Here is a 25,398-nt window from a genome sequence, read left to right as displayed (position 1 = left end):
TATATGTTGGACTGACCTCAGAATACCTGTGTTAAAGTAGTCTTTATTCTGTTCCCAAATGCTATGGTCATTTCTAAGCGGACTTTAAAATGTAATAACTTCCAACTACTTACTCATTTTCCCAAAGGAAAATATGAATCTTGGTGGTATTAAAATATAGCACTTAAACAAGTATGTTCAGCTGCCAGAGATATTCCTATTCCTGGAGAATATTCTTATTCAAAAAGAATGAAATTCTATAAGGGAGACTTTAAAATATGATTCCAGCTTTATGTATTAAATTATTTCAAAATGGAGATGTTGTAAGAGTGACATGTACGCAGTGTGTGCATGTAAAAATCTGAGATTTAAAATAGCCTTCAGTCTTTAAGCTCCACCCAAGATTTCCAGCATACCTTTAGATAAGCAAAAAATGTCTCTGCTAGAAAGAAACTTAACACATTATTGATAGTTGTCATTTATTTTTAAACACTGGATTCCTGTTGTACAGTAGTTTAATAGTTTAAACATTGTGCTAACATAATCAGTGTTTGGCCTCTTCTGTTCCCCAATCCTGTATAGAAGCAGAACTCCAAATTGTACATCTTTCTGGGTTTGTTTCTAAATTACTCCCCACACTTAATTACGAGGATGAGAGGGATGCCTTATTCCTCTTTGTTATAGGCTAAGCTCTCAGTAATCCCAAACAAAAGAGCCAGTTCTGGAAGATATAGGATTTGCTAGCAGGATTATGGTCTCATAGATAATGATGTGCAGTCAGCAGAAGCGAAGCTTTATTTTAATTCAAATAAGCTAGTAAACAAACCACTGACAAGTCTGCTGGTGAGAGTAACTGGCTTCTGTTGCCACATTGGCAGCTAAATTATAGAAAATCTATTATACCCTGTTCACCATATGTTTAATTTAATACAGATACAAATTAAACTATCCACAGTGCCTATTAAAATAACAATACATATTTTTTAAATATATGAATGTTTTAAGATACATTCTACTGACCTTAAGAAGGGCAATGCTGATTTGGGAGACTACAGCAAAACACATGCTATACTCAACAGATTCTCTTCAACAACAGCAGTAATTTGAAAACCTCAGAATATTAATAGTAGAGTTTTGTAAAAGATAATGAGGTTAATTGGGGTGTTCTACCTTCTAAACGTCTGCTTTTACGCATTTCCCTCCCCCTAGGTTCCTGGGCCTTGGATTTGATAGAAGTGGTTGATATCTAATCTGTTGTACACTTTTTAATTCCATGCCAGATACAGTATGAGTTGTTTGCCCTTTTCCTGATGCAAATAGATATCCCTCATTTCTGCATATTCTCATGTATTAATGTATTTTCAAATAGCTGTAACCTGGATTTTTGACCTGTTGGGAACATTGGAGCTGCTCCTCTGTAATACTGGTGCAGGGTTTCAAGTTGTGTAAAGGGATTCCTACTTCGTATCCACGTTATTCAGAGGGAGAAGTGTTGAGCACAATGTGTTGTGGTCCACTCTGGACCCTGATTGCCATCTTGAGTCCTAAAATGGCTTTTTGTAAGGGTTTCTCTAAATCTGGGTGTTTCTAAACAAGCTGAACATAAGGTCACTAAGTCTCTAAGTTACTGCAGGTAATGGGGATAGGTGCTAAAGGTCAGCAGGTGTTACTATGGTGAGGTGGCAATGATGATGGACTACCTGAAAACATACAGAAACCATAGGAGAAAAAAAAAAAAAAAAAAATACTCTCCAAATTCACCTTGCATCTTAAGTGATTGATTACAAACAAGTGCCAGGCAGAACATTACCGGTGAAGTGCTTTCCAGACTTAGCTGGGAGTCTCCAGCCAAGATGAGCTTTCTCCTTTCTAGTTCCAGGCTGCTAACAGCAACAAGAACCATGAATGAAAACAGAAGTTTTGGGGTGGTTTGTGGATTGCCACCTTGCTCCCCAGTAACATAATCAGGATTTAGCATTCAAAATGATGTTTCTCTCATCATTTAAAATGTAAGAACACATTCATATTCCATGTGCATGTGTGGAAGTGTGTGTGTAGAAAGGGGCCTCAGGGTCCTGTAAATGCCCAGTATTACATGCCATGTATTTGTGTCAGGCATTAGATTGTATGCTGGCATGCAAGTAGTGTGTAGCCTGTGCATGGGTATGGGAAGCATTACTTACTGCGTGCACATATATGCATGTAGTCTGTAAATTGTTTTAAATTACTGTTGTTATTTGCCAAAAGATTTTCAGAATCAATATCTGTAATGTGGACATAACATACCCAGGAATTAATTAATTAGTTATTGCAAAGAAGTTTAACTTTGAAAAATTCATCTTATCACGTAAAAGGAGTCCAACTCCAGAGAAAGTTGTAATCTAAAGAATTGAATAAAGGAAGGTATCAAATCCTAGGGATACTTGGGCAAAATGCTGACAGGATATTACTAGCTCTATACTTTCTCTCCTTTTTCGAGGAGAAATGCATCCTTTACCATGTGGTCATCCTTCAGGAATGGCATATTTGGCAGTGCAGCAATCCATTGCAACTGGCAGCAAAAATATTGTAGTAAATGTTGAAGCAGTAAATGAAGAGGTCTCTTACAGCAATCATGAAAAAAAAAAAAAGTCAAAAAATTTTCAATTTTAAGAGACGTGTGAAGTTCATACATCCATTTCTGTACAGTGAAAGGCCTGCGTGCTGTGCAGACCCGCAGCTCTTCATGAGCCGCTTTTGTAAAGTGAGTGCTCTTTGCTTTTAAATAACTGGAGTTTTTACTATCATGTCCCAGGACAATTAAATAATAGTAATAAGAATCTATTGGGATTTCACAAATGTTTTCCTAACACTTGAGAGGTGGTGGGAAGCCTCTCTAACCTTTCCAAGGACTGTATGATCTCTGTTTGGACTCCCAGCCCACCACAATCCACGCCCGTGGCTTTGGGGCTAGAAAAGCCTGGAATTAGTTGAAATGGAAGCGAGCTGTGAACTTAGGGGCACCCCCCGCGCGGGCGGAGCGGGGCACGGAGCCGCAGCTTCCCTCCGGTGCCGGGGGGATCCCGTGGGGCTCCGGTCCCGCGTGGACAGCCGGAGGAGGGCTGGGGACCACGGGGCGGCCGGGGGGGGGTGCTCCATGTGCCACAGCCCGGGCAGCGAGCGCGGAGCTGCTGGCGGGGGCGAGGAGCGCCGGCAGCAGCCTGGTTCTTGCTCTCGGCTAGAGCAGGGCCAGTGCTTTCCCCTGGGTGGGAGCCCCCAGGTTCGGGAATGATTTGTGCTGGGGGCACAGCTGGGGAGCCCTGCACTCAGCCCCTCTACGAGAGAGAGCCTCTTGGCAAACTCCTTACGGGGCTTTTCTGGTCGGATTGCCAATGTAGAGGTGTAGATCTTGCTCGCAGATTTGGAGGGATCTGATATTTTATCTGTATTGCCAGGAGCAGACTTATTTTTTTTTTCGCCTGAGTCTAAAATGACTTGTGAATGCCAAAATCTGGGACACTCAATTTCCCATCTCGTGGGACCGCTTTCGGGACACAGCCTTAAGTATATCGAAGTATATCGGTGCCCGTGCGTGAGCAAAACCCTCTGCGGAGCAAAGCGAAAAATGCGAGTTGAGATGCGAGTTTTTTTTAGAGCCCTTCCAACCTGTGGTTCATGATTTTTTTTTTTCCTTTTTCTCCTCCTCTAGAAAGTCTTAGCCATTGATACAGCGCGTTAGAAAGTTGCAGCCAGCCGGTCCCACGCACTGATGATTTCGTTTCCGGTTATCTGCAAAATGAGCTTTAAGCCAATTTCGTGCTTCAGGCTAAAGAGAGGGATTCGTATTTCCCTCCTAGATGCGTGGCATTCCTGGAATCTCTTTGTCAGCTTGCTGTAGGATGCTGCTGAAATTTGCCTGGAAACTCTCCCCAAGATTTGTATACAGCGGTTAAGAACGACGTAAAATTTCTGAGCCATCGGGATGCTTTGTTTGTGAAAAAAAAAAAAAAAATCATCTTTCCTTCCTAGGTCCGTATTAAACTGTTCAGAGTCTGGTTCACATTTAACCCAAAGAACCTCTATAGGTAGCAAAATGCGCATTTCCTACTAATCCCTTTCCTTCACTGCTGTGAGTAATAAAATACCTCCTCAGGAGAAGCGGGACTTTCTTCCCCAGTGCCACCAGTTTAGGCAAGCACTTTCACGATTTCAACTTTGGCACGGTTGGATCTTTTATTCCCCCGATTTCATTTTTCTTTTTCCCCTTTGCCTTTAGAAGCTATTGCAAAATGACCGGAGGCTGCTTGAGCCCCGCAGGTGGAGGTGAGCTCCGCCACCCTCCCCGCAGGCGGCTCTTGGAGGGAAGCCTGGCAAGGGAAGGAGCCCCCGGCCCTTGGGAGTGCAGCCCCCCTGCGCCGAGCCTGTAGGGTCGGGGGCCGGGGGCTGCCGTCGGGGGACCGGAGGGGTCGTGGGGCTCCGAGGCGCCTCGCCGAGGCTCCCCGCACCCTCCCCGCTCCGGCGGGGCGAGCCGGCGCGAAGATGTTTATCCTGAGATAGAAAATGGGTTGTTGAAAAACAAGCCATGTGCAAATAGTTTAATTTTCCGTTTTGATGCTTATCTTTGTCTCCCGAATTTCATCGGAGAGGCTTTAATTGGCGTGTGGGTAATAGTTCCTAAATAATCCCTTATTAGATGACTTCAGACGAGTTGTGAACCAATAACATCTTAGTCCCAAAAGTGAAAGTAGAATTTGAAGGCGCGGGTCAGTTTTTGTCAAAGGGCTCATTTGAGCATCTTCTGGTTTGCTGAAAAAGCTAATTAAAGAATGTTTGAAGGTTAAAGTCATTATTCCGTGCTGTTGTCGTGCTACAAGTGAGCCGAGTTTTGTGAAAACACAAAGGGCAGAAGTCACAGAGGTGGATTACTGTCAGTCCCGGCTACAGAGGCACGGAGAACTGTGGCATTAATTCCTATAGAAAGGTAGACAAACACAGGCAGTGACTAACAACTTCCCGCAGCGCCCTATTGTCTAAGCACTTTCTTTTGCTTTGGGGCTCTCTTCCAGTTGCTACAGCCGCAACCAGATCCGACCCCTAGGTACTGGGGAGACTCTCGGCCGCTCAATTCTTGACCCGCGGAGCAATTTCCAGCACAGAAATAGCTGCGGCTCCCGGTCCTTGCGCCCGGTGCACCCTTCCCTTTGAGCGGTGCTAATTTATTCATGACTCGGCAGAAAGTTAGCAACGCGCAAGAGCTCTGCCGCAGCCCGGGGCACCCTGGCAGGCTCGGGGCTCGCTCCCCAGGCTGAAGCCCGGACGCTGCGGTGAGGGGCGGCGACGCCCCCGACCTGCGGGGACGCTTCGGGCAATGCGCACCGAGTTTGGCTGCGGCGCGCCCCGGCCGCGGGGGCTGCGCGCTGCGGGGGCGCAGGGACCCGCCCGCGTTCACACGCCGGGAAATCCCCGGGGCCGGTCCCTGGGGCCCTTCGCCCCGCTTTGCGCCTTTGTGTGCGTGTGTGCATGAGGGCAGCGGGCTGCGAAGCGGCGCGCACAAAGATAGGCGCAGGCACCGCACGGGAGGGTCTCCTCTGCCTCGCTTCTCCAGCGCTCCTTGCCTTCGCCTCGGAGCCGCGGTGCCCCGCTCGTTCCCAAAGTCTAGGTTTTTAGGTCTGGCTCCGACCGCAGATCTCCCCAAATTCAAAGAAACAGATGTTTGGGCCGATTAAGGCTGGGGCGCGGGGGGAGGGGAGGAGGGAACCCTGCAGCTGCAACTCAAAGAAATATATTGATAAAATATTTCAGTAGTAATAAATACGCGGAGATCAGCTCGACCTTGCAAGGTCTTTATTTTAATTCCCCCCCCACCCCCCATATATTAAAATCTTTATCAAACGTCTATTCTATGGCTTCAATAAACAGAACCCATTACCTCACGGCAGCTTTTGTTGGCCTGTATACAAGCGAGAACAAAATGGTTATTCAGGAGAACGCTTTCGATTTTTATTGTGTGTAGTATGCACAAAGAGCAGTGTTATTGTATTAAAAAGAACCATCTGTAGCAGAAACAATGGCATCAAATTATCTTTGAATACCCACTGCAAAAATATAAAGCTTTTTTATTATTCTTCTGCTGTACGGTGGGGGACAGAGAAGTGACTTTTTTGTTGTTGTGGGTGCATTCTTATAACACACACACAGAATCAACCATTTGGATTTTTTAAGCCATAAACGATTTTTTCCCCTCTTGTTCCAGGGACTGCAGTTAAAAGCTAGGGCTAGGATTTGGAGGATGTGTAGGCAAATGGAAGGAGAGCCGGGGGAAGAAAAACCGAAATGGATTCATTCTCCGTCCTGGATGGAGGAGGAGAGGAGAGGAGAAGGGGACGTGCGAGCTTCCTTCAGCTGCCTCTGTCCGGTGAAAAGTGCTCGAAGCCCCGGGGCTGCCTTGGGCTCAGGAGTCCGCGCGGACTTTCGCTGTAAACTGCCAATCAAACTGCTAACTAGCCACCACCCTGCTCTGGCACGGACATGTAAGTAGCTGCAGCCCAACTTTGACATTCACACTTTTTCCCCCCTCCTCCCCCGTGACCTTTAAAACGATCGAGAAACCCGGCTCCCACCTACGACCCGCCGCTCCGAGCTGGCGAGCGTGAAACTCGGGGAGCGGTGCGCGCCGGGCGGCTTCGGCTTTCACCAAATTTCAGCGGCAACCGCTTGGCGAGCGGAGCTCCAGGCAGGAGCGCTGCCTCCCCGAGCCTGCCCCTTGCCCCGGCTCTCACTGCTTCAACCGGGGCCGGGGTTATCCCGCGGGGAGAGCCGCGGAGCGCGGCCGGCACCGCGGTGCCCCCATCCTGCGCGGTGCCCCCATCCTGCGCGGTGCCCCCATCCTGCGCGGTGCCCCCATCCTGCGCGGTGCCCCCATCCTGCGCGGTGCCCCCATCCTGCGCGGTGCTGATCCCGCAAGGCTCCTGCGGCTGGGGCCCTCCGCGGGGGCGGCTGCGGGCTGGGGGCTGCCGCCCGGCCGGGGCTCACCTGGGCGCGCAGCGGCGCGCAGCGCTGGCGCAACGCCCGCGCAACGCCCGCGCTCTGGCGCCCCCTGCCGGCTGAGCGCCGCGCAACCCGCACCCGCCCGCTCCCCGCCTCCCCACGCTCGCCCGGGGAAAGCGGGGCGGCCGCGGACATCGCCCCCCCGGCGGCTCCTGGGCTGGCAAGGGGGGGTCCGGCCCGAGGGGAGACGCGGGGCGAAGGGGCCGTGCCCCGGGAAGTTGCGAATAAATCGCGACGTGTGACTGCCGCCGGCTAACGGTGCCTCTTGACGCACCGCAATTTGGGCCGGGGAAGATCGATTTTGACGTTTGGGCTCATTATAATGCCATTTAAAGGGAAGCTCTTTTTAGTTACAGTTAGCAAAGTTGAGGTTGGATTTTCTCCCCCTCTTCCCCTCCTCTTTTTTGGGGGGTAAGAATTTGGTAGATAAAGGTTAATCTTGGGCTGAATGATAGAGCTGTGATTGACAAGAGAAAAGGTGTTGAGGGCAGGTCGAGCTGTCTTATTTACAGCCCACTGCTTGCTATAGAGCCTTTGTTAGGACTGGAAAGCTAATTTAGTGCTGATCAAAAGCACCACAGAGTTAAAGGACTGGTAATGACTGCTAATTTCATTTCAGCCTCATACATCCCCAACTGCTGTAATTAAAGACGTGCTATTTAAATACAGGTGAAGAGTTTTTGTAGTAGGGGGAAAGTGGGTAGCCGGTTACAATTTGATTTATGCTTAATATGGTAAAAGACCGGCGGCTGCTGCCTGGTTTTGGCGGCGGGCCTTTGTGCGGCACCCCGCCTCTGCGGAGCCGGCCCCGCGGGGAAAGGGGGGCGCAGCCCGGGGCGCACGGGGAGCCGAGCCCCGGGCTGCCGGGGGTCGGTGCCGCTCCTAATTGTTCCCATCGAACAAGCCGGCGAGCCCTGGGAGAGCCAGGGAGAGGGGAGACGGAGGGGCATGTGTCAGCCTTGAAGTGCCTCTGCGGAAGCTCGGGTCCTCATATTATTATTATTTTTAATTAAATTATTTTACCACTCCGCGCCTGGTTCGCTGGCTCCAAAGCGATGTAATTTCACGACCGATATATAACAGTTTCTTTCTGGGGAAACATCAAAGGATAAAAGCTCTACGTTTTCGTAGTTGGTTAAAATTGATACAAAAAAAAAAAAAAAAAAAAAAAAAAAAGAATTTAGCCTTTAATCTCTTTTTATCCCCCAAGACTGAAGATCTGTACTCGACCCCGCTAAGCTCCGGGCTCCCCCCCTTCCGGGGCCGCGGCGGGCGGCTGGCAGCTCCCCCTGTCGGCAGCGCCCGGAGCCGCCGCTGCCCGCGGAACTTGCGCGGCTCAAACCAGCGCGGGGAGCGCGGCACCGGGCGAGGAGCGGAGCCAGGCGGTGTCGCCGAGCCGCTGGGCTTTGTAAGGCAAACTGCGAAAAAAAAAAAAAAAAAAAAAAAAAAAAAAAAACCCAGAGAGCCCGGCAAGAGATGCGCCTCCTGCCCGAGCTGCTCGCTCTGCAGACGGACGGATGGACACGGGGAAGATGCCACCGGGCTGTAGCTGCGCCCTGCTAGGGAAGGCCCGGCTCCGGCAGAAACGGCCGTGCCTTTTGACCTGCTGCTGCGGGACCGCCTGTGCTCTGCTGGCCAGCCGGCGTGCAAAGACCAACGCGGGTCTTGGCAGCATAGGGCTGAAAATTAAAAATAAGGGTGGCCTTTTCCTCCTGCCCAGCTCCGGCGTGCCGGTGCGGCCGGGATAAATCCCAGCCTGCCGGAGGCTTGGGTTGGTGTTTGCATCCCAAGTGGTCCTAAAGGAGTCGGCACTGACAGATGCCGCTTGTGAGCAGAGGGAACGTTTCCGTTTCGTTAGGGTGAAAAGCGTCTAAAATGGCATGTGGCGAAACGCGGAGCTGTAAATCGTCTCCCCCCGTCCCCCCCAAAAAAGAGCAAAATAACCCCCCCACCCCCAATTCCTGGAAAAGGAAGGAGCCTTGTCTGGAGTGAATGCTTGGAGTGGGGTTTGTCTTCCTACTGAGATGACAGATTGAAAAGAAAGCCGGGTGATATAAATCGATTAGCCAAAATACGTGAAGTGCTGCGTTGCCACCAACTTTTGAGGTGAATTAGGTGAATTATTTCGGAGGCACCTGCACAGCTCCGAGGAGCGCATTTAGCGGCTGTGTCCGCGCGTTGCGGAAATGCCGAACCCACTTTGTGCGTCTTGCGTGCGAGGAGAAACGCTAATGGAAACTAAATTATTTCTGCTAAATTGGAGTTATTTTGTCTCTCCTGTTGACAGCCTGGACGCAAGTCATAGCACCGCAATTTTTCTATTAAATGAATCCCACGGCCGTGGGTCTCACAATAAACTTTTCACTTTAGAAATTATACGAACGGCGTTTTTTAAGGATTGTTTGTCGCGCTGAGTAGACTTTCCCCATTCTCTAGGTTTGATCTCCGCTTGAGACTCTTAATAAGGCAATTCTGTAGTAAGAGCGCCCAAACTAAAGACATAGCATTTTCTATAAATAATAGCAAAAGCCCTGCACAGATTTCCTGCACAACGGAATTCCCAGATTTCCTTTACTGTTTCTTTAGTTGGCGTGCGTTGGTATATATAACTCCGAAATTAAGCAAAAATATACATCTGTATAGATCTGTCAAGCGAGCTATAAACAGAGATATTATATGTCAATTACTACAGGAAACGGAAAAAATACAGAGCAGTTGGTACACCCGTTTTCACGTCAGAAGGCACCGCACAAAACCGCAGTGACTCCTGGCGAAGCGTGAATGATTAACTCAGATCCAGGAGCCGTGCTCTTGGTGCTCCCCTTAGGAACAACAGTTGTGAGGGGGGCTATAAAGAGGTCGTAAACCCCCCTTCCCAAGGGTAGAAGCTGGCACAGAATGTCGAGGCTCCCGAGTGACAGCTTTAACCAAAATGCGCCTTTTTTCAGGGCTGGGTTCGCAGCCCGGCGGTACCCACGGGAGGAAAGCGGGGGCCGCGGCCCGGCGGGGCAGACACCTGGCAGCGGGGTGGGGTCAGCCCCGGGTTCCTTCTCTCTCCTCTCCACCCGGAGGAAAGGTGCATCTGCAGCTTACTTCGCTCTTTTGGAAGGAAAGATTTTGGATGCCGCTATTTCCCACAGCTCTTCTCTCCAGAGCAGCGGAAGGGGAGAGTCGAAGAAACAAACCCGAAAAGCGACCTCAAATACTAGTTTTCGGAGCGGCTTTTCCCACTTCTCCCCTCCTTCCCCCCCTGCCCCTCCGTGGCACCTGGGTGCTGCGAGCACCCGCCTCCCGCAGCGCTGCCTGGGCACGAGGAGCCAAGGGAAGGGCACCTCCGGCGCCCCCCTTCGCCCCGCTTTCCTCGGGCGGCAGCGTGGGCAGAAGCCCCGCTCCCCCGGGATGTCCAGGCAGAGAGGGCTGCGACCCCCCCCTGCCCCAGCCTCGAGGGCGCCAGGTCTTCGTGCGCCCCCAAAACTTGTCCTGTCCCCGCGGGGCGCACACGCATCCTTGGCCTATGGCCGGGCGCAGGATGCAGGATGCTGGTAGCATCCCTTGAGGCACCCTCGGCTCCCTCCCGGGCTCCCTCAGGTCATCCTTGGGTGGGGGACCGTGGATAGACACATGGGAAGTGGTGGAGGTATTATTTATAGCGCCGTCTCTCTGCTCCGATTAAGCGCCGTCTAAATATGAATTCACAGTATAGACAGCTAGTCTATAATTTGAATTAAAATCCCCACAACGAGCCCGTCACTGGAGAATTCTGAAATCACAAGCCTAAGTTGACACAATGAGCCCATGGTGTCAATAAACCATGGGCGAGATGGAGAGATTGTCACTCCAGACCATAACAGTTCTGAAAGTGTCATTACCGTCTGTCCTGTCAATGAGCTCCAAATTAAGGACTATGAGGAACAGCGAGATAAAAGTCACCGTCTAGGCTCCATTATGGGCGATCGTGTCAGTGATCTGAGGATCGCTGGAATGGGATTGCTTTTTTCTTCCTTTTTTTTTTTTTCTGTATTTTTTTTAATGTACTTTTCAAACCATTCCTCGAGATTCCAGGGTTTGAGGTGCGCTGGGGAGAGGAGCAACCTTGAAGCACCCCAGGCTCTGCCTCAGGCGTTCCCATTGAAAGTGCGAGCGCTTCTTTGGGAAACATTGTGAATTCAATGGAGGAGCCGGAATAATTCCATCAAAACTGCTCTGGGGCCAAAGAGGACTTCATTTGATTTGGGCGACACGTGTGATCCCATGAACAGACCCATTTTAACACCATTTTTTTTTTTCTTAAGTCAATACAAAGGTGGTGAGGGGGAACAAGGGAAATAAAATAGGAACCTCAGCTTTAGCAAAAGACGACACGTTTCTGTTTAAGATAGCACCTTCCAGGCATTAAAACTTTCAGAAAATGTCCCAGTCTCTCTCTTCTGCGAGCCTGAGAGAGTTAAGGGGACTTACTCAGGAATTGGAAACCTTCAATTCTGGATTTTCGTGCCTTTGTGGGTTTAAGCAAAGCAGTTAGCGTTCTTCAGGAGGGGTTTTGTGTTTAATATACATGAGTTCATTCAACTACAATGGGAAAAGAAAACTCATTTGTTCTTATGAAACTAGGAAGGAAAGATAACTTTAAATAGACTGCCAAAAAGGATCCTGCTCAAGGGGGCTGCCTCCCCGGCAAAGGGCCTACTTCCAACTGTAATTTCACCCTGTTATGTTGTGCAGTAATTCCCGGGTTTATCCTCGCCACTGGTGCTTGATTTTCTGTTTTATTTTTAAGGTCATGTAAGAAAAAATAACGGTTTCCGTTCTGCTCTCCTCTGGGAAGGAGGTCCGGGGAGTGGTATTTCAGAAACGTGGAAAAATCGCAGAGAGTTTGAGGAGGCTGTTGGCTATTTATGAAGAGTCCTGGAAGCGTGTTTGGACAAACGGCTTCTCCGTTTATTGAGAAGCCTTTTGAAAGCGACTTTGAGAGGTGCTGTGTGTACGTGTCAGTCGGCTGTTCTGTTTATTGTGTACGAGAAACTCGTCCCAGCATCTGAGGTTTATTATTATTATTATTATTTAATTTCGCTTCTCAAAGCACTGAAGAAAGGTGGAGCCGGTTCTTGTTTTTTCTTTTTTAACCTCGCTACGCTTTCCTTTTTTTTTTTTTTTTCTTTTTCATTTTTCCCCCTTTTTTTAAATTTCTTTTCTATTTTTTTTTTATTTTATTTTTTTAACGCCCTGACATACCAGCAGCAGAACGCCCATGCAGGTGGCGGTCGCTGGGCGGGGACGTGGCAGAGGGGCCACTCGGAGGGCACACCGCTCCTCGTCGGTCCCCGCCGGCACCTTTCGGTCCCCGTCGGTCCCCGCCGGTCCCCCGAGCATCCCCGGGAGCGGCGGGGCCGTGCGCTGCCGCCCTGCCGCACGTGTGCTCGCCCCGCGGCTGCCTTAGGGAGAAGGAGGATGAAAGGGGTCGCGGAGCTCCCTCCGCATTCCCCAGCTTTCAAGGGTCCTCAGAGCCCTTGAGGGAAATTATTGGGCGAAACTGGGGCTGGATGCGGCCGTGGTGCCTCGCCCCCCTCGACCGCTTGTACATGTAATGCCACTTCTGAGAGCGACAATCGGGTTACTTGCTGGACAGGCAGGGACAAAAAGCAGGTTAAACCGTTTTAAATAATAGTAAAAAATATATATATAAACGCAAGCAGAGTGGATTACGCTTGCCCCAGCACCTCGGGTCCCCAGGACTCCCCAAGTGGCCGCCCCTGCCCCTCGGGCCCCTCCGAGAGGGGTGGCCCCGGGCCGCCGGGCGGGGGGCGCAGGAGCCCCGCTGGGGTGTGGGGCCGGCCCTGCCCCTCGGCCCTGCGAACTTGGAACTCGTGAAGTTTATTTGAGCTTATGCTTTGTTGCTTTTTTTTTTTTTTTTTTTTTTTTGGTGTTGATTTTTTTTTTCCAGTGCCCAAGGTTGTCGCTGGGTCTGCGCCCGTCGCTGTGCCAGCTTGCTTTGGCTGAGCAAGTGGGGCGCTTCTGCCACTGCCGAGAGGGCAGGGGGCTGGAAAAGGGGCTCCATACCCACTCGATTTCATTTTATTATTATTATTGGCATTGGAGAGTGTTTCTACCCACGTTTGCCGCGGGAGAGTAGCACAAACCCACCCTGTGATTTCTGAAATTCCCCAGGAATGGGAAATTTGGCTTTGGCTTCGTGTGTCGAAACGTCCTGGGCGAACTTCGGCTGCTGAGCTGCTGCAGGGCGAGAGGGGGAGAGGAAATTTCTCTGCGCGTTTTCGTCTTCGGATTTTTTTTTAACGTAATGAAATTAAAACTTTTGGAGCTCACAGTTGACATTTTGCAGAAAATTGAGTTATCAAGGCAGTAATTATTTCACAGGGAGATAAAACTCTCATAGCCCTAACTGTCAAATAGGGCCCTTTTCAGATTTTAATTACAAAATAAAATTAGTCTGCTCTTCCTCGGAAGGGTTTGTGAGTGGCTAAACAGAGCTTTCCCCAATACTGGTGGTCGTCAAACTCTGCTAATTAGCAATGCTGAGAAATTCCAGTTAACAAGGACATTCTCTAAGTCTCTGCAGGTTCCCTGCCGTTCGCCTTCATTTCCATAAGAAGATTAAGAGTGGAGGGGAACACACTCAAATGCAGATGCAGAAAAGAAGCGTTTTTAACAAGCATCATAATAGTAAGATGCTTGGCTAGTTCTCACCTAATTACTGCAAGTTAAACCTCTATTTGCAGCTAAGGACAAAAAATGGAGCTGCAATCTTCCATCTCCACAAGACTGCTTAATAGTTTGCTTTAGATTGGTTACTAGCAGGTTCAGAAAAAATAATATGAAAATGTGTATATTCTTTCCGATACAGTTAACACGATAGGTTGTATCCTCAGGGCTTTTAGAGAAATCGGCGGTTATTAGAACAATAAATACACAAAATCCAAGTAGTTAACATTCATTTTCTTTAAAGAAACTCATAACCTGGAAATAAGAGTGCATGTGCCGTAAAGCCCATCACTGAGAACATTTGCAGACTATTTGTTTAATGTGAGCACTTTTCATTTCCATAAATTATACCAAAGGCAACGATTTTTTAAATCCACTCAGATTAAACCATCCCTCCGCAGGCCTCCCTTTCAACGTGGCTATATTCTTCCGCAGAGTGCTGTTGTTATTGTCATTAATACAGAAAACCGGGGGACAATTTCATCTTCCTTATTTTCCAGCCAGCAGCCCAGGCTGTCCGTGCTTCCCCGGCCGTGTGTCCTTATCCCCAACCCCACGCACCCCAGAGGAACGGTAGAAAATGCCCTAAAGGAGCTGTATCGCCCTCACCTTCTTTCCTACGGCGTGTTAGTATGTATCCACGCCGGATAGATAGTTTATTGCATCGATAATTAAAACGGTTAATTAAAATAAAGCCGTAAATACTCCCCGATAACACAATTGGTAGGCATTTCCCAGCCTTTATTCGGAGGATAAATGCAATTAGGAAGGGGCCAGGCCCCGTAAGGCCCCCGGCGGGCACAGCGCGGCCCCCGCCGCCCTGCTCCTGCGGGTCCCTGCGCTGCGCACCCCACGCGGCAGTAGCCGGAGCCAGAGCCCCGCTCTGCCTGTGCACCACCAAGCCTCCGGTATCACTTTATTACGCTGAACAAACACCAAAGCCACCCACCCCACCCCCTCTTTTTTTTTTTTTTTTCAATGTAATTATCCCAAAGATTTTATTATTATTATTTGGCATGGCGTTATCAACTGCCGACCCGAGCATAAACAATAAGAAAGTAAATAGTCGCCGTGCCCTCAGGAGCGGCCGGACAATCAGAACCCCTTTACATCCCTCATCTCGTAATTTGCACCTATTTTTTTCGCCGCTTTAACCTATCACTTATCTACCGGCTCTATCCCCATCTCCGAATTAAACGCATTAAACCCGATAGGATTTATTTGCATAATCCCCACACGCAAAGATGGCACGGAGGTTGTTCAGTAGGATGATTTGGAAGGGGTGTAATAACTCGGGCCCTTCCCAACCCCCCTCCTACCCCCCCTCCCGGGCATCTCTCGGGGCCGGGTGGGGCCGGCAGGGGGCGCCGCAGCGCCGCGGCTGGGACCGTGCGGGGCGCCCGGGCGCGGCCCCGGCCCCCGCCTGCGGTGCCCGGTCCCGGGGCGCCCCCTGACCCTCGCCCCCCGGCCCGGGGGCTGCTCGCACCCCCGGGGGAGCTCCCACCTCCGGGAGGGGCAGCCCCAGCCCCGGCAGGTTGGAGGAGGAGGCGGCGGCGTGGGTAGAGCGGGGCCGGCGTGCGGCTCCCCCCCGCTCGGCGTCCTCTTTTCCCCTCCTTCCTTTGTCGTCAAGTGCGTTTTAGCAACAAAGATCCCAACAAGAGAGTGGAAGTAAACTTAGCCGGGGCTTTGTGCGGCCCCGTGTAGCGACAAGAAGAGAAACAAAACTACCTATTTGTACCGCCGGGCGCGCCCACCCAGCGCCGCCCGCGCAAAGGGCGCGGGGCAGCCTTGGGCCGCCGCGGTCCCTTCCCCGCCGTGTGTGCTCTGCGGGGGGGCTTTTGGGGTTCCCCCCCACGTTGTCCCGATTCCCCCCGGCACCGTGAGGCCAGAGGAAGGGCTCGGTGCTGCAGGCACGGAGGGGGCGCATCCCGCGCTGTGCGGAGCGGCCTCGGCTCCCCGGCGGTGAGGCAGCGGGCGGGGGGCTCCGCTCCTCCGAGCACCCCACGAGTGGGGAGACCCCGGTCCCACGGGCGGGGCGAGCGTTGCCCACGCGGGACCCCACCGGTCCCGGGGGGGGTGCTTGCAGCGGGGCGTTTGGGGCCGAGGGGAGGCCGGGGCTGGGGGGAGGCTGGGGGGAGGCCGTTCCCTCTCCGCGCTCCCCCCACGGCTTTTCCCAGCCTCAAGCCAACACCAACTTGGGAAAGGGGGAAAAAAAAAAAAAAAAAAAAAAAAAAAAAAGTCGCAACAATGCTGTTTACCCACTTCCTCCAAAAGGCGTGTGTGACCTGTTGCTGGAAGGGGAGCTACAAAGGCTTCCCAGTGGCTGCCTGGGCCGCCTCTGGGCCCGCCCCCCCCCGCCGAGCCGTCCCGGCGGCTCCGAGCCCCCGCCCCGTTTCATGCAAAACCAGGGGTAGAGACTTGTCCTCAGTGGCGGAGCCGCCGAGCGCTGATTGGCCGGGGCGAACACATTTATTCCCTGACAAGCCCCCATCACATGGATGGTTGTCTATTAACTTGTTCAAAAAAGTATCAGGAGTTGTCAAGGCAGAGAGAGAGAGTGTGTGTGTTTGCAAAAGGGGGTAAAGTAGTTTGCTGGCTCTTTAAGACTGAGGTGGAGAGAGAGAGAGAGAGAGAGAGAGGCAGGCAGAGAAAAGGGAAAAAGGAGGAAGAAGAAGTTTTTTAAAAGCAAGGCTCCGGCGGTAATAATAGCAGTTATTAGCATTATTAATCCATCAGCGAAGAGGAAGATTCTGATCGTGATCCAAGTGTGGTTTTGGGGAGTCCCCCTCCCCCCTTTCATACCCCTCCCTAGGAAAAAAAAAAAAAAAAGTCCGGCTTGGGACTTTGCTGCCGCTGCTCCTCGCTTCTCTGCTCAAGGCTGGTTCCAGGCAAAAGTAGTTTGAATGTACAACATGATGGAAACCGAGCTGAAACCTCCCGCCCCCCAGCAAACTTCGGGGGGAGGCACAGGCAACTCCAACTCGGCCGCCAACAACCAGAAGAACAGCCCGGACCGGGTCAAGCGCCCCATGAACGCCTTCATGGTGTGGTCCCGCGGGCAGCGCCGGAAAATGGCCCAGGAGAACCCGAAGATGCACAACTCCGAGATCAGCAAGCGGCTCGGGGCCGAGTGGAAACTTTTATCCGAGGCGGAGAAGAGACCCTTCATTGACGAAGCCAAGCGGCTCAGAGCTCTGCACATGAAGGAGCACCCGGATTATAAATACCGACCCCGGAGGAAAACCAAGACCCTGATGAAGAAGGATAAGTACACGTTGCCAGGGGGCTTACTGGCACCGGGCACCAATACCATGACGACTGGGGTAGGGGTTGGGGCCACCTTGGGAGCTGGGGTGAACCAGAGGATGGACAGTTACGCGCACATGAACGGCTGGACCAACGGAGGCTATGGGATGATGCAAGAGCAGCTCGGCTACCCGCAGCACCCGGGCTTGAACGCGCACAACGCGGCGCAGATGCAGCCCATGCACCGCTACGACGTGAGCGCCCTGCAGTACAACTCCATGACCAGCTCGCAGACTTACATGAACGGATCGCCTACCTACAGCATGTCGTACTCCCAGCAAGGGACCCCGGGCATGGCCCTGGGCTCCATGGGCTCGGTGGTCAAGACGGAATCCAGCTCCAGTCCCCCCGTAGTCACCTCGTCGTCTCATTCAAGGGCTCCTTGCCAAGCTGGGGACCTTCGGGACATGATCAGCATGTATCTACCAGGTGCTGAAGTACCAGAACCAGCTGCCCCAAGCAGACTTCATATGTCCCAACACTACCAGAGTGCACCTGTTCCTGGCACAGCCATTAATGGCACACTCCCTCTATCACATATGTAAGACAAAGGGGCTGGGGGGGCGGAGGGGCGGGGGGGTGGGGGGAGGAAAACTAAACAAAACAAACAAACAAAAAAAACTTTTATTAGAAATTCTGGACTTTTTTTTTTTTTTTGGACTATTTTTGTACAGACAAACCCGGGGGCGGGCCCGGGCGCCAGAACTAAAACCGACGAGGAACTTGTATAGAGCTTGGAGGGGAAGCAACTACACAAAACTTTTAAAAAGTTCTAGTGAAAACGGTAGGAACTTTGCAGAAAGTTTGCAAAAGTCTTTACCAATAATATTTAGAGCTAGACTCAAAGAGCGAAGAGGAAAATGTTTTAATATTTGCAGGCAACTTTTGTACAGTATTTATCAAAATAAACATGGCAATCAGAATGTCCATTGGTAATATAGAGAGGAAAAAAAAAACAAACTCGAGAATTTGCCAATTATTTTTTAAAAATATAGTCTACTTGGAGCATTGTGGCTTTGGCAGCTGAATTTATAGCAGCTGCGAGAGGAGAGGAAATTATTTTACAGCATTTGGACATTTAAATTGTTTTAGAAATTGTACAAAAGGCAAAAACGGTAGGACGAGTACTTGCGAACCATGGGCTTGGTTTGCTGTAAAAGGGCAAACGTTTAGATGTATTAATTTTTTTTTTTTTTTTTTTTACTTCTTGTTAAAAAACAAAAATTGCCATGCAGGTTCACACGCCGTTTGTTAATTTATAATAACTTTTTGTTTCCAGACTTCATCCTGTTCAAAGAAAAGAAAAAAAAATACCAACCTGAAATTACTGTGTTTGAAATATTTTCTTATGGTTTGTAATATTTCTGTAAATTTATTGTGATGATATTTTAAGTTCTTTTTTTTTTCCTCATTTTCCGTAGTTGTATTTTAAAGATTCGGCTCTGTATTATTTGAAATCAGTCTGCCGACAGTCCATGTATATATTTGAACTAATACCATCCTTATAACAGGTACATATTCAAGTTAAGTTTTTACTCCATTATGCACAGTTTGAGATAAATAAATTTTTGACATATGGACACTGAAGTTCCGCTTGAGTCTTGGATTTATTTTTGCAACGCAAGCTGGTTTTGGTTTTGTTTTTGTTTTTAATAATACATGCGAGAGAAGCTCTCCCGGGGGCCAACCGAGCATTGGAAATAACGAGCATTGTAAATGTAGGAGCGTGAATATTTGTGTGGGTAGCGAAGGGAGAGGGAAGGTGCAGCAGGCGGGACGCGGCAGGTCCCTGGGCCAAGCTCAGGGGGCCGGGGCCGCTCGGCTCCCGCTGCCCCCCGGGGCCAGTGGCGATGCCGGTGGCCACTTGTTGCCTGCCTCGGGGCCGTGCCCGAGCCGGCGGCTGCGGGACGCGGCGGCCCGGCCCGCTGGGCTCGGCCAGCCGGAGCGTTTCTGTCCGTCCCCCCCCCGTGTGTCCCACTCCGTGTCCCCCCCCCCGTGGGGAGCTGCCTGTCGTGGCCCCCCGAGGCCGGGCTGCCGGGGGCTGAGTGCTGCCTTTGTTCAGGACTTACTCAACTTTTCCTCTCCTTGCTCCGGGGCAGCGCAGGAGGAGGTGAGAGGTGGGGGTGGGGGGGGCTTGGCTGGGCAAAGGTAAGAGGCGACAAAAATGGAGTAAACAAACAGAACAAAACTAAACCAAAAAAAAAAAAAAAAATCAAATGCCGGAGACTTTCACGTTATATCACAGCCCTTTCTTGAATCCTATTTCTTAAATTGCCAGCGCGGTGTAGCCCCAATTCGGACAATCTCTGCAGCCGGTCACAAGCCCCAAAGAGAAGCGGTGGCGCCCGCCAAATAGGAGGAGAGCTCCGCCAGCCGTGCCAGGTAGAGTTTCACTTTGTACAGTTGCAACCGCAATCGCCGAGGGGCCGCTCCGCGCTGCGGCCCCGGCCGGGCAATGGGGCGGTGGGCAGCGCTGTGGGGCAGCCCCGGTGGCAGCACCCCGGCCCCCCACCCCCACCGAAATCCCCAGCGTTTATCTGGGGCTGCTAACGCGGCTGGGGGTTCCTTTGGGAGACACGCGTAAGGAGATGCGATAATAATAATACTAAAAACCACAATCAGCTGGGAGTGGGGGCCCTGTGATTGCAAACTGGTCGCGTCTGCTGGTAATCGCGTGCTGTGCGTGGAGAGAAAAGGATGCGGTGGTTCGCTTAGGCAAGGCACAAACTGGGCACTCTGGAGTGGGGGCAAGTGTTGCTCAGTTTTTCTTGCTCGGATTTCTGGTCGGTCCCTGGATTGTGCTTTAGCTCAGGGAGGAGGAGAGAGTGGAAAAAACACAAATAATGTTAGCTGGCTCGTTTTGGCTTTTTTTCGGTAGAGCTATTTCCTAGGCTTAGTTCTGGCCTTCCTACTTGAAGCCTGGTGTCCAGATGAAACCTCAGATTGCCAGACCAGGAGATGTGGAGTTTTGCTCGCTGTCTGTTTGTGTAGTTTAGCTCCCTTTGTTCCTTTTATTTCTGCGCCGTCGCGGTACTTGGGCAGTAGAGCTTTTATTACAGATTCCCAACATTTTCTATTTCTTTTACATTAATGCAACGAGTAAAATATTATTTTTTTTCAGAGCTGTGCGGCGTTTGTAGTGCATCTAGGGATTATTCACGTGGTAACGAGCACACATTCCCGCTCCTGCTCGCCTCGCTGAGAAAAGAGAAGTGGGAATAAAAGCCCAATCGATATCGCGATTCCATTTTTTAAGGGGAATCTTAGCCAATTAACAGCAATAAAACTTGGGCCCTTTTTGAAGTGCTAACTAAAATATTCGAGGGGGGTAGTTGGAAATGTTGGTCCTTTTACGATTCGCATAGGGAAGGCGAGGTAATACAATTAAACAAAAGGCACTAAGCCACATATTCAGGCTTAGTGAATTCAGCAACTTTTTATATGGGTAATTTGTTTAAGCTTAGATTTCGGAGTATGATGTAAAATATATGTTGTTGAAACCTGATCTCCCTTGGACAGATTCCTTCCATCCATCCATCCATCCATCCATTTATGCGCTTAGAGAGGATAACCCAAGCATTTTACAAGTCCAGCTGAACGATTTGATTTTTGAAGTGTTACTTGGAAGAACGCCATTGTCCACGGCTGATTTTAAATTCAGCCCATTAAGTAACCCCATTTACACCTAAGCCGTTGTCCCGGGCTGTCGTTTCTTGCAGCTGAGATGGGTAGCAGAGCTCGTGGATTTGTTTTTATGCTGGTTATTGAAGCCCTTTTGGGTTCCCCCTCGTGAGAAGCTGTGTGCTCCATGGTGGGGTGATGCTCTGTTCATGAGCGGCAGTGTTAATGTTTCGCTAACCTTGTACAGAGCCGAAATGAACCCGAGGATAAGATTATGGTTTCCCCTGTGATTTTTGTACGGCTTTTTAAGGACCGGGGTGTTAAAATATTTTGCGGAACTGGAGAGGTAGATTAGCAGGGTTTCTTGCCAAAGCTGGGAAGCTGGTATTACAGCCTGTCCCAGGGGGAAATCGCTCACATTAACCACTAAATGAATATTTGACAAGGGCTCATTCGGGGGTATTATTACTACAAACGGGTCCCTACTGGACTTTCCAAGGGTCAAAGAGCAATGGTTCAATTAATTATTTAGACGGTTAGTAGATTTGGTTGTAATAGCCGGACTGATTTCTGCAACCGACAGCTTCTGCCGGTGGAGACCCGCCGAGCGCCGCTGCCCGCAGCCCTGCACCAGCCGCCGGCCGGCAGTGACGGGCGGGCGACTGCCGCCTGCCCTCGGCCATTTCTCGGCTGAAAACCTCTTTTTCTGCTCGGAGACAACCTCCAGGGCCGTGGGAGCCCTCGAGGCTTGCGGAGACCCCCGCAGCAGCGCGTCGTTGCTCAGGATTAATCCCTTCTCGCCTCCGACGTGCAGCAGCCCCGTCTATCTGGCTCGGCGTAGCAGGTAGATAGCTGAGCGCTTTAAGTAGTATATAATGGAGGTCCCACTGAAGGCAAGAGGCCCATTACTGATAGGTGCGATTAGATACACTTCACTTATTTAAAGCCCGATCTAACTCAAATATTAAAAGCTCCAGCGGGCTCTAGTGCGTACGGGATTTCCGAGGAAGCTCTCGGCCGGCGGGGGAGCCGCTGCCGGGCGTGTTTGCCGGCAGCCAGCCGCGCCTGGCACTGGCGTTCCCACATTTTTTGTTGTTGGGGAGGGGGGGGACGGGACGAGGAAAGGGAGGGTTATTTTGTTTAATTTCTACAACAAACATGTCCGCAGTAGTAGATACTAAAAAAAAAAAAATGTTGGGAGTGTGCGATTAGGTGACAATAATATATGTTGAATGAATAAGAGATAAGCTGCAAGGGGGGAGAGGGAAGCAGTAATTACAAACCCAATTCATTCAGCTTTTCAGGACTTTTGTTGTGGGAGCTCCATTGACGGGCTTCGAGCTGCCAGTTTTCTCACATTAAAAAGAACTGATCAGCGCCTCAGGGGGACAAGCAACACCGCTTAACTGCATAGTGATGGGGTCCTCATTTAGAGCCATTACAACAAGAAAATTAAACAGAGCCTTTGTGTGCACCAGGTTTACTTTTCAATTGCTGACAGTTTATAGCTAACTGCTCAGAGATTGAAGTTTGATTGCGGTTTGATCGCCTGCTAGTTAGCACCACCGCTATTTTAGTTTTGGTAATTAAAACCAATTTTCTGACGATGGCACGGGGAATTGCAAGAAGTTTGCTACTATTTTGCTTTTGAGGAATCAAGTTCACTTGTCAAGGATGTCCAGCGCCGAAGTGAGTGTGGGAGCTTTTTCGCTTAAAAACTTGGGGGTTGGGGGGGGTTGGGGGGTGGGGGGTGGTCGGGAAGAAAAGGGAAAAAAGAAAGCCAGAAATGGAAAATCTTGGAGTTGCAAATCTGGCAGTGCAATCGCAGAGCGGCGCGGAGCAGAGACGAGAGGAGCGGCCCGGGCCGGCGCTGGGCTGCCTTCGGCCGGCGGCAAGGGCACAGCAGGGCCGGAGGAGCCCCGGGAGCTCCCCGGGGACCAGGGGCAGCGGCCGGGACGGGGGGGGTAATGAGGTGAGTGTGGGTGTGAGTGTGAGGCAGTGAGTGTGTACAAGTGTCTGTGTGTAAGAATGTGTGTGTGCTTGTACAAGTGTGTGTACGAGTGTCTGAGTTTCTGAATGTGCAAGTCTGCTTGAGAGAGTGTTTGAGTGTGTGCAAGTATGTACAAGCGTGTATAAGTGTGCATGCCTGTATGCATGTGTGTCTGCATGCATGTGTGCATGTGTTTTTGTTTGTGTGTGCGTCTGTTCATGTACACATGCACGCGTGTGCTGTGTTCATGTGTGCACATGCACGCATGTGTGCACACGTGTGCGTGTGTGTGGATACATGTGCACGTGCGTGTGCGCCTGTGCGTGGGGAGGGAGGGGGCGCGCCGCAGCGAGCCGTAATTCTGCCTTCCCATTTGCAATGTTCGCAGGAGTTGGGCTCGGCCATTTATTGCATGGGGAGCCCCATGCCTGGAGTTTGGCTTCCCGGCAGGACGAGTGTGCGGGGCTGAGCCCTGCCGGCAGCAGGGCCGGGACGCAGCCTGCGCACGGGGCTCCTGCTGTGGAGACACTCGTCTGGGCTGGAGAAGTTTGTCCCAGAGTTTGTCCCCACAACTTGCGGGACCATGTGGATCAGGTCTTTTACAGCGTCTTTTCATTTCTTTCCTTTCTTTATTTTTTTTCTTCTTTTAGTATTTCCATTTGTTCTGTTTGCATCCCCTTTTCCACAGAAAATCAAGCCTCTCCTGCCCTTGGTTACTTTCAGCTTCAAGTAACCGAGCACTTATTTCAAGCCTGTTGTCTCCTCCAGAGAACAGGAAGGCCGAAGCCCTGGGCTGGAGGGGGGCTGAGAGGTACCCAATGGGATGGGGGGGGGCTGCCTCCCTAGTGGTTGGACAGAGCTCGGTGGGGCCAAAGCAGCAATGCTGAGGGTTGTCCAGGGGCTGTGGGACCCCAACAAGCACCAGGCGAATCATTCAGCCCTTCCAGCAGGGCTGGGCCCTGTCCCCTTATCTCCCCAAAATGCGTCCCTTCCTCCTGAGACAGGCGGGGTGTATGGGGCAGCCACAGAGCACCGGACCTGCAATGAGCGCTCTGTGAGAGCGCGAGGGGAGGCCTGGTGACCTCGGTGACCCTGTTACCCCTTGGCAGTTAGGGCTGCTGACGTCACCTGCGCTCTTTTTACAGAAAGTTGTGATTAATGGGGGGAGGCGGGGGGATCCCACTGGGCGTTGGAGAGAAGCAGGCCTCTGCACAGCCTGTAGGGTCTCCGCTGTAGCTGCCTCGGATGTGGGGACCCCTGGCCCTCCCCAGGGCTGCCAGCTGGAGCCCTCAGCCCAGCCTCCCGTCAGTCTGGCCTCCCTGCTGGCCGCGCAGGGATACGTTGCTCTGGGCCTGGGGGCACCCCAGCCAGGGGTGGGTGTGTGTCGGGAGAAGCCGCTGTCCTGTACTGCTGGCACGCCGTGCCATGATGGTTCCTTTAAGCTCCTCCAAATTGTAAAACTTGCGCGAGATGGAGAAGTAATTAATGTATTAAAACAAGCAGCGAATTCCTCAGGAGGCACCTTATCAACTCCAGCCACACTGGCTTCATCCCTCCTCGTATGCTAATGCCCCGTGACGTCACCGGCGCCAGATTGAATGTGAATCAGTTATGAAATTATTAGTTTTAGTTTAAAAAGCAATCTGGCTCTCCCACGAGTGGAGTTTGCGCTGCTGCAGGTTCTTGCTCCGTGGCCTCCCCATGCTAGGCACACTCGGTAGTTGTGGCTTCCCCGTCACACGAAACCGATATTTCTAAAGCATAACATCTGAGCTGGGGTTGAGGTAAAGACAGCCATAGATTAATTGGGTCCCGTGGCTGAGCCGGCAGTGTCTTCCTTATCGATACACACATTACACCCGAAAGCAGACACTCGGATTCCCTTCGACTTTTCAGGTAGGGAAGAGCTCCTCGGGATTTATTTCTGCTCAGACCCCACTGAGGGGGTGCTATCCTCTGCCGGTGTCGGAGAAAAAAATAACCCAGGAGTGTTTGCCTTCACTTGCGACAGAGGAAAGTGGGCTGGAAAGAGGGGAAATACATATATATATATATCGGTTTAAAATACAAAGATTCCCGTTCTTGACGTTGAGCAGGAGGTAACCCAGCGGTGGAGGGCCAGGGGCTGTGAGCGGGGAACAATGGGCATTAACACCGTTTCAGTCGCTGAGACCACTCTAATTAGATGTCTGGATCCGGCGAGATCAAATACCTGAATCTAAAACCCTGCTCTCGGGTTCTTTCGCTTGCAAATGCTTCTGAAAAACGGAGTTTGAAGCCCCCAGGCCAACCCCGCGGAGGGGCTTCGTTGCCCCTCCGGTTCCCCCCTGGGGTACGCGGGCCACCTACCGGGGGTGGCCGCGGGACAGGGGCAGCTTCGCTTCCCTCGGCTGCTGCTTTCTTGCCGGCTCCCGAGGGCTGGCTGCGCCGCTAGCATGAATTATGAATAAACTTGTAGCTCTTGCTCCTGGGGGAACGCGGGGCCGGGCTCTCGCTGTGCTCCCTACGGCCGCGGGGGGGGCTGGGCGAAGCCCCCCGGTGCGGGAGGGAGCCGGAGCCTGGCCCGGCCCCGCCGTCCGAAGAGAAGGGGAGAGAGCAAACCAAAGTTGTAACCGGCTGGGGAGTGAGTTTTCTGACTAATGAAATCCGAAATGAGTTGCGAATATCAAGTATTGTAAGATTTCTTTCCCTGCCCCCCCAGCACTGATTGGCAATACTTTTTTTTTTTCTTTTTTTTTTTTTTTTTTTTTTTTTTT

The 25,398-nt window shown here is 51.2% G+C and overlaps 1 protein-coding gene and 1 long non-coding RNA gene across 2 annotated transcripts; both read left to right on the top strand.

Annotated features, from left to right (window-relative positions):
- Nucleotides 1-5,709: 5,709 nt before the first annotated feature.
- Nucleotides 5,710-8,445, top strand: LOC118157716. The gene is made up of 2 exons (XR_004746708.1): nt 5,710-6,127; nt 6,212-8,445. It is a non-coding gene; the product is annotated as an uncharacterized LOC118157716 (long non-coding RNA).
- Nucleotides 8,446-15,864: 7,419 nt separating this feature from the next.
- LOC118157715 (transcription factor SOX-2) lies at nt 15,865-18,618 on the top strand. Its single transcript, XM_035312168.1, has one exon. The coding sequence runs from the start codon at nt 16,629-16,631 to the stop codon at nt 17,574-17,576; it is 948 nt and encodes a 315-aa protein (XP_035168059.1). The 5' UTR covers nt 15,865-16,628; the 3' UTR covers nt 17,577-18,618.
- Nucleotides 18,619-25,398: the final 6,780 nt, after the last annotated feature.

The sequence above is a fragment of the Oxyura jamaicensis genome (genome assembly GCF_011077185.1).
Source record: "Oxyura jamaicensis isolate SHBP4307 breed ruddy duck chromosome 9 unlocalized genomic scaffold, BPBGC_Ojam_1.0 oxy9_random_OJ106693, whole genome shotgun sequence".
In the NCBI taxonomy this organism is placed as follows: Eukaryota; Metazoa; Chordata; class Aves; order Anseriformes; family Anatidae; genus Oxyura; species Oxyura jamaicensis.
This window is presented reverse-complemented; position numbering and strand designations above follow the sequence as displayed.

Coding starts and splice junctions, on each gene's coding strand:
- LOC118157715 (XM_035312168.1), top strand. CDS start 16,629: ATGTACAACATGATGGAAACCGAGCTGAAACCTCCCGCCCCCCAGCAA.